Source organism: Excalfactoria chinensis, chromosome Z, assembly GCF_039878825.1.
Source record: "Excalfactoria chinensis isolate bCotChi1 chromosome Z, bCotChi1.hap2, whole genome shotgun sequence".
NCBI lineage: Eukaryota > Metazoa > Chordata > Aves > Galliformes > Phasianidae > Excalfactoria > Excalfactoria chinensis.
Genome location: NC_092857.1, coordinates 915,750 through 931,327, shown reverse-complemented (window position 1 = coordinate 931,327; position 15,578 = coordinate 915,750). Strand labels below are relative to the sequence as shown.

Below are 15,578 nucleotides of genomic sequence, written 5' to 3'. Positions count from 1 at the left end.
CCATTCAGCAGCACCGCTGGCACACAGGGTGTGTGCACGAAGGGGCTGCCAGGGCTACCAGCCCCCAGGGTCCTCCTGACCCCCATTGTGGCCATGATGCTCCCTCAGCCATTCCAGGGCTCCGCCGGGGTCGCGGCCCAGTGGTGGTTGCCATCCTCACACAGTTTTGCAGGTCTAAATTCCCTTTGCTACCCTACCCCATGCTTCTGGCCCGCACTGCCTCCAGAGAAGGGGACTGGAGGGTCCTGCAAGCCCTGTGCTCCCCAGTGGCTGCACTGGGAGGGGGATGGCTGTACCGTGGGGCTGAGTGTTGCAGGTCTGAGAGCTGCGGGGCTGGGAGCTGTAGGGCTGAGCACTGTATGACTGAGTGCTGCAGAGCTGAGCAAGTCCTGTGGGGCTGAGGGCTGCTGGGCTGGGTGCTGCAGGTTTGAGTACTGGGGGGCTGAGGGCTCTGGGGCTGAGCGCTGCGAGGTTGAATGTTGCAGGGCTGAGCACTGCAGGGTTGAGTTTCAAGGGGCTGAATGCTGAGGGGCTGAGCACAACAGGGCTGTGTTGCCGGCTCAAACACTGAGGGGCTGATCAAGTGCCGTGGGGCTGAATGTTGTGGGGTTAAGCACTGCAGGGCTGAGTGCTGTGAGGCTGAATGCTGTTGGGCTGAATGCTGTGCTGAGAGCTGTGGAGGTGAAAACTGCAGGGCCAAGCACTGTAGGGCCACTGTGGGGCTGAGAGCTGTGAGGCTGAATGCTGTTGGGCTGGGGGTTGCGGAGCTGAGAACTGTGGGGCTGAACACTGTGGGGCTGAGAGCTGTGGGGCTGAATGTTGTTGGGTTGTGGAGCTGAGAACTGTAGGGCTGAGTGCTGCGGGGCTGAAAGCTGTGGGGCTGAATGTTGTCAGGGCACAGGGCCGCTCACCCCCTGCAGCACAGCACCCTTCCTGAGCCACCTCAGCTATAGCTGCAGCATCCCCTTTTTTTTCCATTATCTCCGTTACTGCCCGTAATGGGGCTGAGAAGCTGTAATGAAACTGCCCTTCTCCTCCGCTGGGCACGGGGCGCTCTGCACACTCTGGAGGTTGTGGCAATTAACGTTTCTCATTAGGGAAAGGAGAAGGATGCACAAGCGCCCTTATTGTGTCCCAGGGACGATTCAATGCCGGCCGGGAGGCCTTTCCTTTCACCATTTCCCACTCGTTGTGGCCAGACAAAGGCTGGCTTCTAATTATATTTTCACAATCTGTGCATATCTTTAAGAGCCCTGTCAGGAGCAAGCATGTCAGCTCCGCTCAGCTTCACTTCGGGGAGCTCTTTAACCTCAGATAGCAGTTTCTAAGCATCCCTTTGCAGCCTCCTTCGCAGCAGCCCCCCCCTCCTTCCACCTCCCCCCCCATCGAGGTGTCCATGGAGCGGGTGCAGTTAATCACTGGGATCCCCCTATTTCGGAAGCGCTTCCCCTCCTGCTCCGCAATCCCACGTGCATCACCTGGCTGGAACACCCCCTGCTGCTCTCATTGATCACGGTCAGCAAGCAACACCCAGAGATCTGGGGGTGCTCCCTGGGGTCCAGGGGTGCTCGCTCACCTTTTCCCACCCCCTCACCCCCCTCCCGCTCTCCCCTCTGCCTCCCGCATCCCGCACGGCCGCCAGGAGGACCCTTTGCGTTCTGCTCGGCGCGGCGGGGCATTGCGGACACCCATTCGCTCTCATCAAGCTCTTTATCCAGAACTCGCAGGCGAAAGAAGACGCGCCGCGTCCGGCTGTGCGGACGGGACTCATCCACGGACGTACGGAGCAGCTCCTCTGTCGCCTGCGGTCCCCCCGAAGCCCGCACTGGATTACCGGCCGCTGCGTGCAGCCGCATCCTCCGACGAAAGTGACGGCTTTAGCACTTCAGCCACCTGAACGTGGAAAGGTAAATGTTTTCGGAGCCAATAAAGGGCCGAGCACAAACACGCCCGCACCCCGTCTGGTTTTCTGTCTTCCTGCACTTTCCGATTGTCCCGTTCCATTTTAAAATCCCATTTGTTCCGTTTGTTGTAAATATCTTCTCCTCCTTAATTGGGTGCTGAGTCTAATAATCCTGCCTCGGCTTGTTAACTGTACAATAGCAGTCAGAGTTAATGACCCATTAGTGATTAATTCCTTAACCAGCATCTAATTGCTCACTGTAAAACCTTTTCTTAAAACTGGATTAAATCATCTAGATCCTTAACCACTTCTTTGCTCTAACTGCGCTAAGGCTCTTAGCGCGGCCATTTCTGCCGGAGCTCTTTCTCCTTTTGCTTCAATTCCATCAGCAGGACCTCACTGACAACGCCTGCTCCCGTCCTGTGCAGCACCAGAGCTCCAAGGGAGAGTCGCACCGATAAAGCAGCTGCAAATGGAGCTATTAAAAGATGCGGCCACCCTGTGATGGAGCTGTTTGTAGGCAGGAGGGTGCGCTGGGTGCTGGCTGCGCTGAAGGCACCGTGCTGGGATCCTGGCTGAGCTGTGCCCGTTCCACCTTTGGGGGGTGGGCAGAGGACCTGGGGACCAAACCCATCTCTGCATCTGTTTCATCCACAACATAAAGCTGTTGGGCTACGTGGGAGGGGCAGCTGATGTCACCTGCCTGCACGTGTGCAGGGACACAACCAGAAGCCAGGGAGGAGAAACGGATTAGAGGGAGATTCTGCCATCCTGACAGCACTGCTGGGCTTTCTGGTAGGACCGATATTGTGTCTTCTCTGTTTTGCTAATGCATGATGTGAATGTTGGCTGACACGTCAGCCCTTTGGCATATGAGGTTCCTGCCCCACTAAGAACTGTGACATAAGCCCTGAGATATTTGGTCCTGCATAGAAAAGAGGTTAAAATCAGCAGGTTGGGGCATCCGGGGGAGAGCAGTGATGGGCAGCATGGATTTGGATGGCGTTAGGAGGAAGCAGAGCTGCAGCTCAGGCTGCTGGTTTATGGGAGGGAGCAGTGCAGTGAGCACAGAGGATGCAGTCCTAGCACGGCCTGCATGGCAGTCTGCATGCATGGCTGTTCAGGGCTTCGTGGTCCTGCAGCCACACAGCTGCCATGGGCACATGTCTGCTATGTCCCTCCGTGTCACATCACACCCAGCATCCTGCAGTGTGTTGAACAGAGTGCCACCCTACGTGCAGAGAAACAGAGCACACCCTCAGCAGTTTGTGGGTGGCACCCAGCTGTGTGATGCCAACAATCCCAAGGGACAGGATGCCATACAGAGGGACCTGGGCAGGCTGAGCAGTGAGCCCATGCAAACTGTATGAGGTTCTATAAAGCCAAGTGCAAGGAGTGCATTTGGGTTCTGGCAACCTGCACCATCAGTCCCAGCTGGGGGATGTAAGGATGGAGCACAGCCCTGCCAAAAAGGACCTGGGGCATTGGTGGACAGCAGCTGGACATGAACCAGCAGTGTTCCCTCGCAGCCCAGAAAGCCAACTGTATCCCAGGCTGCATCCAAAGCAGGGTGGCCAGCAGGGGAGATCTGCCCCTCTGCTCTGCACTGGAGTGCTGCAAGCAGATGGGGAGTGCTCAGTGCAGGAGAGATGTGGAGCACATCCAGAGGAGGGACACAGAAATGATCCCAGAGATGGAACACATCTCCTATGAGGACAGACTGAGAGCTGGGGCTGTGCAACATCGAGAACAGAAGGCTCCAGGGAAACCCTCTCCCTAAAGGGGAGCTGCAGGAAAGAAAGGGACGGACTCATTAACAGGGTCTGCGGTGACAGAACAAGGGGAAGTGGCTTCAAGCTTAAAGAGGGCAGATTTAGGTTGGATATACAAAAGAAGTCTTTCACATTGAGGGTGGTGAGGAACTGAGTGCCCGGAGAGGTGGTGGTGCCCCATCCCAAGGTCAGGCTCGATGGAGGCGCTGAGCAGCTGATGGAGCTGCGGGGGTCCCGGTGCGCTGCAGGCACCGTAACCGCGGTGCTGCGGCGCCCCCTGGCGGTCAAAGCGGGCACAGCGGGAGAGCCCGCACGGCCCGTTCCATCAGCGCCATCTGCTGCAGCACCGGGACGCCGTGCGGTGTCCGACCGGACCAAGAGGGGCTAATGAAGTAGGAAATGAAGTAGGGAGCGTGATCGTTGCCGAAACATAGAAGAATACGTGTATTTAGGTATCTTACACAACGGAAATCTTGTTTACAGGAAAGAAACCTCGCTGATTATCTGATACAATCAAGTGCTTGTGAAACGTAAGTCTCTTATGGGAAGTGTTCCAGTTCTTCACGTTTAGAGACTTTCTTTCAGCTCGGAGTGCTCTCCTTCATATTCACAACCTGAAGCAGATACTCCATCATCTGATAAAAAGAGAGAGAGAGAGAAAATGGCATTTATAGAGCAGGCCTGGCAGAAGCTACTCTCTAAGCTCATCAGCCTCATATACAGAAAGGCATAATTTGTCTTGATCAGCTTAATAACCAATCGGCAAAGTAAGAGGAAAGTCATTTCCCAGGGAACTCTGTCTGCCATCTCGTTGATATAATGCCTCATTACTGTTGAAAAGCCAAGACACAGGAACAGCTTAAAGCTCATTTTCCAACTTACTCTTACACCAAGGCCAGCTTGCAGGACAGATTTCCTTTCTGATCTTTAGTATTTCAATTGCAATTTACTCACGGAATGAAGAGCAGGCAAAGTCTTCCTTTTGCCCACTGCTATGTGAAGGCACAAGGATGGAACTCAGGTCCTCCACCTGCAGCTGAATTGCTCAGTTCTCTCCCATTTAGACTGTTTTGATACTCATCCTACTGTGTTTTGGTCTTTCAGAAATGGTTTTCTTCTTATTGCTGTTCTCGAGAACTGAACAGCACAGCATGAGCACTGACAGTAGATAATGCTCAGAGCAAATGAGCTCACATCCAAGGCTCTGAGTTGAGTTACCTGAAGGGCAGACCTGAATTTACTGCTGCAGCCTTTGGCTTCAGTAACTTCCAATCTATGATTCTAGATTCAAAACCTGCACTGGTGAAACTTGAAAGAGTCCATGGAACAGAGCCCTTCCCAACAGGGTCTGCCCTCGGTGATGTTCAGAGGATGGGCACAGCAGCTCCCTGTGCTCAGCACCACAGCACTGCTCCCTGCTTGCAGCTGCCCTGGTCACTATTTGGTCCCAGGGAAGGTATTTCATCGCTGCACAGCAGAGCTCACAAAACACTCTTGCTCACATTTCAGTACCTCCCATTGGGGCAGTTTCACAGTGAGCCAATTCCAAACACAGGGTCTGCTTCCTCTCACAGCCAGTTTCTGTTTCAAACACATTACGGCTGGAAAAGCACTGAGAGCCAAATGCAAACATCCCATAATCACTACCCCATCACTATCAGTTTAACCAGCCACCTGACTCCCAGCCACCATAGGCAGGCACCTCCACAGAACATTAACAGGAAGAGTTTGGGCTAAGTGTGTGCAAGGTGGAACCCCTCATACCCGGAGAGATCTACAGTACAGAAATCCAGAAGTCACCTATGCTCTCATGTCACCATGTACACATATGGCTGAATTTCCTATCTACCAGAATTTGCCTCCACATAGCTTCATTGGTAAAGAAAAAATAACAGCAATCATTATTTAAATGTTTAGGAAAGGATCGCAAATTCACCAAGGCTGAAAAAGAGCTCTGAGACCATCCAGTCCAACACTGCCAGCATATCCCACTGCACCACATCCCCCGGGACAGCATCTGAGCACACATCAAAGCACGTCGCTTTTGGCCTTCAGACCTTCTGCACCTGGAAGGCAGACCTCAGCAGAGGGACGGTTTGATTTTTGAGTGCTGGGGTTTTGCTTTTGGAAGCTGATGGAAGCACGGTGCATCCTGTTCACTCTGGGCTGCGTGCAGTCGGGTGTTTGCATCCAGCAAGAGGAGAGAATGGGGTAGGAGAGAGACAAAATAACTTTGCACATTGGAAGTTAAAGGTTCTATGGCAAAACGAGGCTCTGCTGCTGGTCATGTATCATGGGAAATGTGATTTATTTTGCCCCTCATTTGATAATTCTGGAGATTTAAGGCAATGTTATTCCACGCATTTGTTATTACTCCATTACTATTCCACACATACATTCAGTGTATGACCAAAAAATAAATTAAAATAAAAAGAAGAGAAAAAGGTGGATATTAATTTAGAGCAAAAGCACACAGATGTGAATAGAATTCAATAAGGGCAACATCTGGCCATTTAAGTACGATTTATTACCAGATGCTTTTAGAAGTAAAAATACTTCCCTCTCCGTATAGCATAATGGAGTTTGTCTAACTGGATTACAGAGCTGCACACTGCAGAACTGAGGAGGAGACAAACAGCTTTTCCTTTCTAGACCGTATCAATCACAGTTATTTTAAACATCACTGTCATAAAGCCACAGCCAGAAACAAACACACAGACAGCGTTCACATCAGTGCTGTAAGAGACTTAAATCACAGCTTAATTTAATGAGTAAATCTTTATCCTTCCTCAAGTCAGCAGCAATGATTTCAGCGCGCTGGGAATTCAGGAGGGAGAGCAGGGCGAAGTTAGCTCAGGAATATGCACTGCTGAAGGAGATGGGAAGAAAAACCCTTCTTACCAACACCTTTAACAGTGTGCGTCACCCTTTCTATACCATTTCAATGCTGCTCAAAGGAACCGTGCAGCTCCATCACCATCCTGGAACCTGATGCTTTACAAGGAAAGGAGTTGTGCTGTAAGTTCTGCAAGCCTTCTTTTGGATCTCCGTTACCTTCTGTAAAACCTCACCAACATCTTTCTGAGTACATTTCACGGGATTTTCCAGAGGAATAGGCATGAATCTGTACCAAAGCCAGAGGAATAGGTATGAATCTGTACCAAAGCCGTATCCCATGAACTGGCACTCATACGCACCATTGCTTAAGGGAAGAAGAGGTTGGATTAATGATGGCGTGCATTAAAGCTCGCCTGAAGGCAGAGATCGATTCTGTGGGACCAAACATGACCACAGCAGCGGTCAGCATCATCAGACAGACACACTGATGCCTGGGGAAGGGATTTGGGTGCACTGAGGACAGAGCTGGGAGCTGCTCTGCTCCAGGATGAGGCACCTCAGAAGCCAGAGCAGGTAACAGCAGCCAGAACACACAGCCCATGTGGGGCAGCTTTATACAGGGTGCTCTTTGCCTTCTCCCTGCGTGCACACTTGTTTTTCACACCAGCTGGGTTCTGCTGGGTTGACACAGAACTTGCTGCTGACAAAAAGTGCCAGAAAAGAGAAAAAAAAAATGTTAACAACCAGGGAGCTGGAAGGGAATCCGGACACTGAGACCTGCAGAACACTTGTTGAGTTTATGTCCAACTGCAAATCAGTTCATAAAGCACGCTGTATGTGACCAACGATCCCTAATCAAGAGCAAAATCCTGCTTTAACAAATAATTGCCATGTTAGACACATAACACTCAGGACAATGCAGGAGTCAGATGGAGCTGGTATACCACTTTAAAACAAAAGGTGTCTGTAAGGAATGTGTTTACACATCTTGTCTTACTTACATCTTTCCAGCTGCTGCTGTCATCTGTCTCCCAAGAGTTCCTGGTGTGCCAGGGAAGCCCTCCTTTCGAGAAGTGAGCACTTTTATTTTCATTCCCTTCCAGCAGCTGAAGCAAATGTTTGGACATTTCTTCCCGCTGCAGATAGTCATCCATCTGCTTGATATTTTCAGGTGATGCTGAAAATGAGTTCTTGTTTTCTTCTTCATATGCATAAGGAATATCCCCAGTGCTCTTTTTCCCCATTAAATGCCCTGGAAGAACAAGGACTGCGGCATGAAATCCATCCAAACAGGCAAAACATGGCTTTAAGAGTTCAAACATCAGCTAGGATGGCATGGAGGGGGGGGAGGAAGGGAAAGGAAGGGAAGGGAAGGGAAGGGAAGGGAAGGGAAGGGAAGGGAAGGGAAGGGAAGGGAAGGGAAGGGAAGGGAAGGGAAGGGAAGGGAAGGGAAGGGAAGGGAAGGGAAGGGAAGGGAAGGGAAGGGAAGGGAAGGGAAGGGAAGGGAAGGGAAGGGAAGGGAAGGGAAGGGAAGGGAAGGGAAGGGAAGGGAGATGTCAAAACTGAAGCACAGCAGGTAGTGAAGGTGTTGTCAGTGTTACACACAACTGATTTCATACATGGGCAATGGGAACGCTGCTACAAACCGGACAGAGAGAACCAAGCATTTTGCCGGGAACTAGGGAGAAGCACCTGGTTAGAACTGGTGGAACAAGGAAGTTGTGGGTGGAGAAGCTGAAAGTTCAGACTTCTCATGCCTTGATGTCGGATGTGGGAACTCGCCCCGTGCATCCACAGCCCGCCCGGAGCACCCGGGAGAGAGCCGGTAAGAAGACCCGACGGCGGCAGCGAGCGGCCCGCGGGCAGCACGGAGCCCCCGGAGCGGCCAGCGGAGCGCGGGGGGCGGCACGGAGACTTACCCACAGCCCAGTGGCTGCCGCGGGGGTAGATCTTGGTGAGCGCGGGGGAGCCGCCGGGCTGCAGCGGGGCCGCTCCGCCCTGAGCAGCCAGCAAAGCCAGCAGAGCCAGCAGCGGCAGCGCGCCGGTCCGCCGGGGGCCGCCGCCGCCCATCCTGCCGGTGCCGCTTCCCCTGCCCGTGCCGGTGCCGGTGCCGCTTCCCTGCCCGCACCGCCGTCGAGCCGCACTTCGCTGCGGGCCGGCCCCCGCCCGGCTTCGCGCTCCGGCTCTGGCTGCGGCTGGGACGAGCGCTGCCGCCGCTGCAGCCGCCGACCCCCATTTATACGGAACCGGGACCGGGCGCGAGCGGAGCTCCGGCGCCTGACGCCTCCTCACGGGGCCGGGGCTGCGGCCGCCCCCGGCCCCCCGTGCCGCCGTCCTGCCTCCGGCGGGGGCGGGTGCCTCCGCGAGCAGCCCGGACCCCCCCGCCCGCCTCCCCGCCCCGGAGGGCTCCCGGCGGGGGGAGGCGGTGGGGTTCCGTCCCCGAGCTCAGCCCCAGCGCTGCCTCCCACCCGCCGCACGTGCTGCCCGACGGCCGTCCCGGTGCCGCTCGTCCCTCCCGGTGCCGCTCTTCCCTCCCCGCCGGGCCCTGGGCTCGCTGTCCCGGTGCCGTCGGCGCTCCGGGGTGTCCCCGCGTTCCGCAGGCAGCCGGGCTGTGGCAGCTCTCGTTCTAATGGAGACACCTCCCAAAACGGCGCTCGGGGCCGTTTTTACCAGCAGTTTTGTTTGCAAAACAGAAACTCCCTAGCAGTGGGTTTTCCCCTCGGGTCCCTTCGGAGGGCGCGGGGCCGGCAGCGGCTGGGGGGCTTTGCTGCAGGGACCCAGAATGGGACACGGGGGTGAGAGGAAATGGGCTGGGGGATGGCCGTAGCACGGTGCGGTTTTACCGTCGTCGGCGCAGGTTCTCATGTGTAGGTACTAATTTACACCCTAAAGCAAAGTGCCATCATCACGTCCTGGTGCGGGGAGCCGGGTGACATCTCCATTGCAGGAAGAAGACAAAAGTCAAAATGAATCCTATCTTCTTCAGAGTAAAAGCGAACTGGAAAATGACCAAACTCAAAACAGAAAGTGACTTTAAGCACCGAGGCAAAGAGTTTAATTTCCAGTATCACCTGAAGTTACTGCTTCGGGTATTTATGAACATAACTCGGGTTTGCAGCACTTTCTCCTCGTGATGTTCCAGAGCTGGGCAGCTGTGTTAATGAATGGAAAGATTTCCACCCTGCTGAGAGCCAGAAGGAGAGGGTGGGTGAATCCTTGAAGGGGATGACAGAGGGCTGTAAAGGCCACCAAGAGGCAGAACACAAAAACACTTCAAAGAGGCCTCAGTGGAGTGAAGGTGGATGAGTGTCAGAAGGAAGTGCAGCCCTGATGTGCTGCTTGTCCCCGAGGGGAACGGGCCACAGGGGTGAAGCCACGTGGAATTGGTTGGTGTGGCGATTCTGCGTCTGGAGAAACGTCATCAGGTTGGAGATGCTGTTAACAGAGCTGACTGCGAGGCATTGCCAGGTCCTTCAGCTGACCCCACAGGGCTGCACCAAGCCGTACCCACAGTGCTTCCTGCTGGAAGCTGCCATGGATGTAAAGTAACGCAATTACTGGGCAGATTATCCGGCTCAAGCACTTCTGAAGTCAGTCGTGTACCCTACTGTATGAGCTAAATTGTTCCCTTGTTTAGTCTCTGTTTATTGCATCTCCTTTTATCGCTTCATGTGATTCACTCTTTCATTTTGGTTATTCATTACGCATTCTTGTTTAATTTACAATGGTATTCTCATGCCTCAGTCAGGAGTTTCACTGTGCATCACGGCTATGGAAAACAAGTGCTCTGTGCTGAGTGACAGCATCGCCGTCCGTGGGACATCCCAATTGCTCATCTCCATTCAAGCCAGGAAGTGGAAAATTCAGGAAAAAGGGGGGAAAATAAGTTTATTTTCAGAAAAACAACAGCATTAAAGCAGAGCATTTGGCTTTCCTCAGCCACAGCGGCTGCACCTTTCTCATACTTTGCATGTGCAGGACACGTCCGTGTTCATCCCACATGTTATGTGCTCTCACATTGGGTCTCACTTCACATTGCCTTGGGTTGCTCTGCTTCGAGGCTGCTCCTGGAGCACTTCTGTTTTTATATCTTGTCTTCTGGTCTTAATTTGTTTCCCTGTAGGTCATTACATTTATGGTGAAAAGTAATGATCTGCAGGGGGGAATCAAAGTAGGGTTTAAGGTGTGTTTTTTTTCTCTGTCAAGACACTAATACAGACATCTGTTGATGTTCCTCAGGCATTCAGCTGAGTAAGCCAGCAACAAAAACTCCACTTGAGGGGTTTGGGTCTTTTTGGAAGAGAAAACCAAAAGTTGTGCAAAATGGAAGCAACTCTGAAGGCCTGCCTGCCTTTTTTTAGCCTTACAGTCATCCTGAAAGTCAATGAGAACAGGTGGGGGGACTGAGTCCTATGGGATACTCTTCTGCCCCAAAGAAGGAACCCAGTAACATCTACTTGTATGTGAGTTTCAAGGAGCAGCTCTCCTTGATCTGCCCACATGTCAAAGTGAGAGACTGCGTGGAAAGCATCACTGGGTTTAATGCTGTTCTCACAGCACCGCTGTTTATTTTGCATCCTTTGCATTTCAGACAAACGTGGACCATCAGTGAATCAGATTTTATGGAAATAAAAGGGGGACGAAAGAAAAACGCTGCGCCTCTCACCGCCTTTTGTATCGGTTCTGACGTTACAGATAGCTCTGGTGTATGTACAGAGCAAACAGGGGTTTAAGCATATCAGCAGTGTAATAACGGAGCCATCACCGGGGAGTGCTCTGCAAATGTTGGAGATGCTGAATGGTGCAGGGCGAGGTGGGGGGCAGCGCTCTGCAAACAGACAATCCATAAAACTACAGAACCTTCTCTATGGGAAAGGACCCCTAAAGGCCCTCAGGTCCCACCCTGTGCAATGCACAGGGACACCCACAGCTCCATCAGCGCTCACAGCCCACCCAGCCTGACCTTGGCTGTGTGCAGGGATGGGGCAGCACCGCCTCTCTGCCCTTATTGTGAAGAGCTTCATCCTGTTGATGTTCCCGTGAAAGGAGCCCCGCAGCTTTGCAGAAGTGAACGGTGTGGTGTGCCTTTATTTAACAAGGTGAAGTTTAAGAAATTTGGCGCTCTTTGTGATGCTGAAGTACTAAGGCTTGAACTGTAGGCCTTGAACCAATGTGGGCCTTTAGATGAATCTCACAACACGTTACACATCATCAGCATCCAGTCATTAACCAAATAGATATGACCATTAGAAAAATACATATCTTGGGTACGGTGTCTCATTAGCAAGAGATGTAGCTTAGATAAGGCATTATGAAAATGCGTTGACCTTCCTTTGTTTAGAGGCATGATGTCAAGGCTCAGTAGTACACAAACTCATTGGTTCCTCCTTGAGCCTTGGCCAGGCTGGAGGTAGGATCCAAACAGGGAGAACTAAATCAGGTATTCCCATACTTGGAGGTATGTAAGCTTGTTTAATCAGCAGTATAAAAGCTGGACTCTCTAGTAGTGAACCTGGAGGTCTCACCTGCTAGGACCTTCCAGCTGCTAGGAAACAAATCCTCCCAAGTGCCAACTTCCTTCCATATATAGCTGCTGGTGCTGAATTCATAAGTTCTGTTTGTGTTTGAGAAACTAAAACGGAGGAAACTTCATTGCAGAAGGCTGGGTTGCTGCTAGGCAGAGCACTGTGCAAGCAGAGGTGACAGGAGGTGCAGAGCAAGGAAGCCCCAGGCTCCAGCCACAAAGCACAGCAGTGAAGCAGCTGCAAAAAGATGTTCCTTGGAAGCAGGAGCCAGTGCAGCTCCTTGGGCCTCGGGGCACATACAGCCCCAGCCACGTAGCAGATGCTGGAGCTGGCCTGCAGGCATCCCACTTTCCAAACACACCTTTCAGTTCAGCCAGTGTGACCTTCACTGTCCTGGAAGCTGCTGCCCTAACATCATCACAAACAGAATGGAGCTTTGTCCGGAGCAGCTTTGCTTGTCAAACTCAGATCCAGATGTATGTTCAGTTTTCAGATGGCTTCAGAATGGGGACGATACCCACATCCACATCAGATTTTCATATATCTCTATAGGTGACACACACACCCCATACAGGTTTTCAGTTTCTGCTGGTAGCATCACCATACACAGACGATAGAGAAGCAGAGTTGTCTCTGTGTACCAAAGCAAGGTGCTGGAGTACAAGCAATGACATGAGGGGTGAAATAGGCTGAGTTAAGCCAAGCTATAGAGCAGGGAAACATTAACTTTTTGTCCTTTGCATTTTGTTTGCTTTAGGCCCACGAGATGTTCAAAGAAACACTGATAAAGCCCACACAGGCAGAGGAAAGCACCATTTTCATCACTTGTTGCTCACTATCTTGACTAAACACAGAGAGAAAAGGACCATCTGACAAGGCTGGGCTGGTCCTGTAGGCACCCCATCTCCTCCTGGTGGGACTGACAGCCATCGCAGGACAGACATACAGCAGCTTTCTGCTTTCTCTCCTTTTTGCCTTTCAAAGCACCCTCAGCTTGGGGCTCTTGACTGAGTAAGAAAAGACAGAGAGAGCAATGTGTGACTAACAGAAAAGGCAAAGAGGAGTCTGAGCTGTCTTTTCTGCGCTGTGAAGAGGTGAGTGCTGAAAGCATTTCCCCCTGGGTGTAAACCCTGTCAGCAGCACTGGTGTTCCGAGTCAGAAAAGCAAGGCTGTTGGCATTGTGTAAAGCATTCCTTCTGCAAAAAGCATGTGCTGCATCATTTGCATTTTTTTTCTCTGAGAAAAAGAGACGTGATTAACCAGGCTTAATATACAGCATCGCTTCCTCTCTGCTGAGAAAGAGGCTTCATATTCTGCATTGACAGAAGCACTATGATTACAGCACAAATGCTCTCACGGAGCCATGTAAGGCCTTGGCACTGCAAGGCATCTTAAACCCTCAGGTGGTTTCATTTCACATCCGCTCACTGCCGTGAGCTAGAACTTCAGTGCAAGGAAGGGTTCACATGGTGCCCACAGAGCTCTGTGCCTTATGGCTTCAGATGCTACCAGTGACCTATCTTATGGTGTTTCTTTGCTTCTCCAGCAACACCCTGGATATGAGGATCTCTCAGGCTAGCCAGCATTTGCTTTTCTTTTTCCCAGGTGCTTTGGTGAGTCTGCTCTACTCACAGACCCAACAGAGAACAACCAACCAAATTGCACTGGCTCCTCTGAACGTGGGTGTTTAAATGGTGCACTACAGGCCCTCATGTTGTAGCAGTCTGGTTTTCAGTTCTCAGATACCTCAACAAATGGATGCAGCGAGGAGCAAGAAGTCATCAGCATCAGACATCCCATTCCTACACTAACATGAAGCCCTCTGGAGGCAGGCATTGGGAAAGGGCCTATTCTCAGACTGGTCCCAGTTCAACACCTCCACCTCAGACCCAGCAGACCCCAAAGGCCAAGAAGTGGATTGGCTGTGCTGCGTGGTCGAACAAGCTGCACAGAGTTTACAAAAGCTGCTTATTTGGATGCAATTAGCAGATCTCCAGGTACCCAGCTGAAATCAGGAAGGTAAATGGAGCTGCGCTGTCATGCACACCACTGAAGAGCAGGTACAGCAGGTACGTATAAGGCAGTATAATAAGAGCAGGGAATGCGGGTACATCTGCATTTCACCCTACCATGCGAGTCAGTTCCACAGGATGGGGTTATCAGGGAGTCAAAGTGAGATGCAGCCTCTCTCTCTCCAGAATTACAATCTTCTGAGCACAGCTAAGTTAATTCTGGCTTCTTTTTGGCCGACTCGTGTTTCCTCAACACAAAATCCCTATCAAAATGGGATGAATTGATCATCAGAGCTGCGTGCAAAGTCCCACTCTCAAAGTTAGAACTGCGACTGTAGGGGAGTGGAAGTAACTTCTAATTTGAGGAACACCACCCATACACTGAACCCCCAAATTACTGTGTTTTTATTTAACCGTGGTGGCACACTTCCAGCAAGACTGCATTAAGAGTAACTACATTACTCTTGACAGGCTCTTTATTATACTCAATTCTAATTCTACACAAATTGATATGGAATAACTCATTTTTATATTAGAATTTGTTGTGAAAACTGCTTAGTAGGACACAAAAGAGGCACAGTACTTGGAAGAACCCAGCAGCTGCCTGCCTTTCAGTTAGAGCAGAAGGGGTGCCATTGTTGTATAACGGTGTATTTCTGCAGAGGTGAGGGATTACAGAAGAAACAAAACTCCGTAGGAAAAAAAGCATCATGCTGTTCCTCATCAGAGCTACAAAAACAAAGCGTGCAAAGAAAACAAGTTCTGCTTTGTTGAGGGTACAATACTGACATTGGAAGCCAAGAAGACCCAGCACTTCACTTAAGACTGTTCTTAGCTTAAAACGAAAGATCAATTTTATATTTGACACTCTTCAGGTGTCATAGACAGAACAACACATCCTCAAAACAGGAATCTGGGTTATGCTTTTCCCTTACTGGTAATATTACTGAGCACACAACTGTGCCTTTCATCTAGTAATTTGGGTACCTGTAAAGCCCCAGGAAAAAAATTGTTGGCTTTATTTCACAGCTAGAAACACAAAGGCAAGAAGGTCAACAGCCTGAATTCTAGAATCATGTCGTGACCCAAAAAATCAGGTCCTTCCCTTCTTCGTCTCCAGAACATGAAGGAGCAAGTTTCACGTTCAGAGAAAAGAAGTTTCTATTTCTCAATTCAGAGTGAAAATTTCTTCCTGTTTTATTGTTTTTCTTGTCATTTTTCCTTCCTCCAGGTCATATCCAGATAGTTTTCTTTAGGTATTGGTGTGACCAAGCTCCTACAACTCATCCTGTTCCAACATGTATGCTGTGTCTTTCTAAGTGCTGACAGAACACCTCATAAGGTTGGGAACAGAAACAGCAAAATACCTGGACAGGCAGGCAGGAGAAAGCAAGGAGAGCCTCCATCACACCACAGTCTGAGGGCACTGCATCCACAGCATATTGAGTGCATGAGCTGCTCCAGCACTGGACGGTCAGTATCTTCCTTTTGCAAAAGGCCAACTAGAAGCACTACTTATTTCACGTGG

The 15,578-nt window shown here is 51.1% G+C and overlaps 1 protein-coding gene across 1 annotated transcript; it reads right to left on the bottom strand.

Annotated features, from left to right (window-relative positions):
• Positions 1-4,092: 4,092 nt before the first annotated feature.
• Positions 4,093-8,739, bottom strand: GRP (gastrin releasing peptide). Its single transcript, XM_072359918.1, has 3 exons — positions 8,433-8,739; positions 7,515-7,765; positions 4,093-4,310 (listed from the first exon to the last, which is right to left on the bottom strand). Exons 1-3 carry the CDS (start codon positions 8,581-8,583, stop codon positions 4,257-4,259), a joined length of 456 nt encoding a protein of 151 aa, XP_072216019.1. The 5' UTR covers positions 8,584-8,739; the 3' UTR covers positions 4,093-4,256.
• Between the last annotated feature and the right edge of the window lie 6,839 nt (positions 8,740-15,578).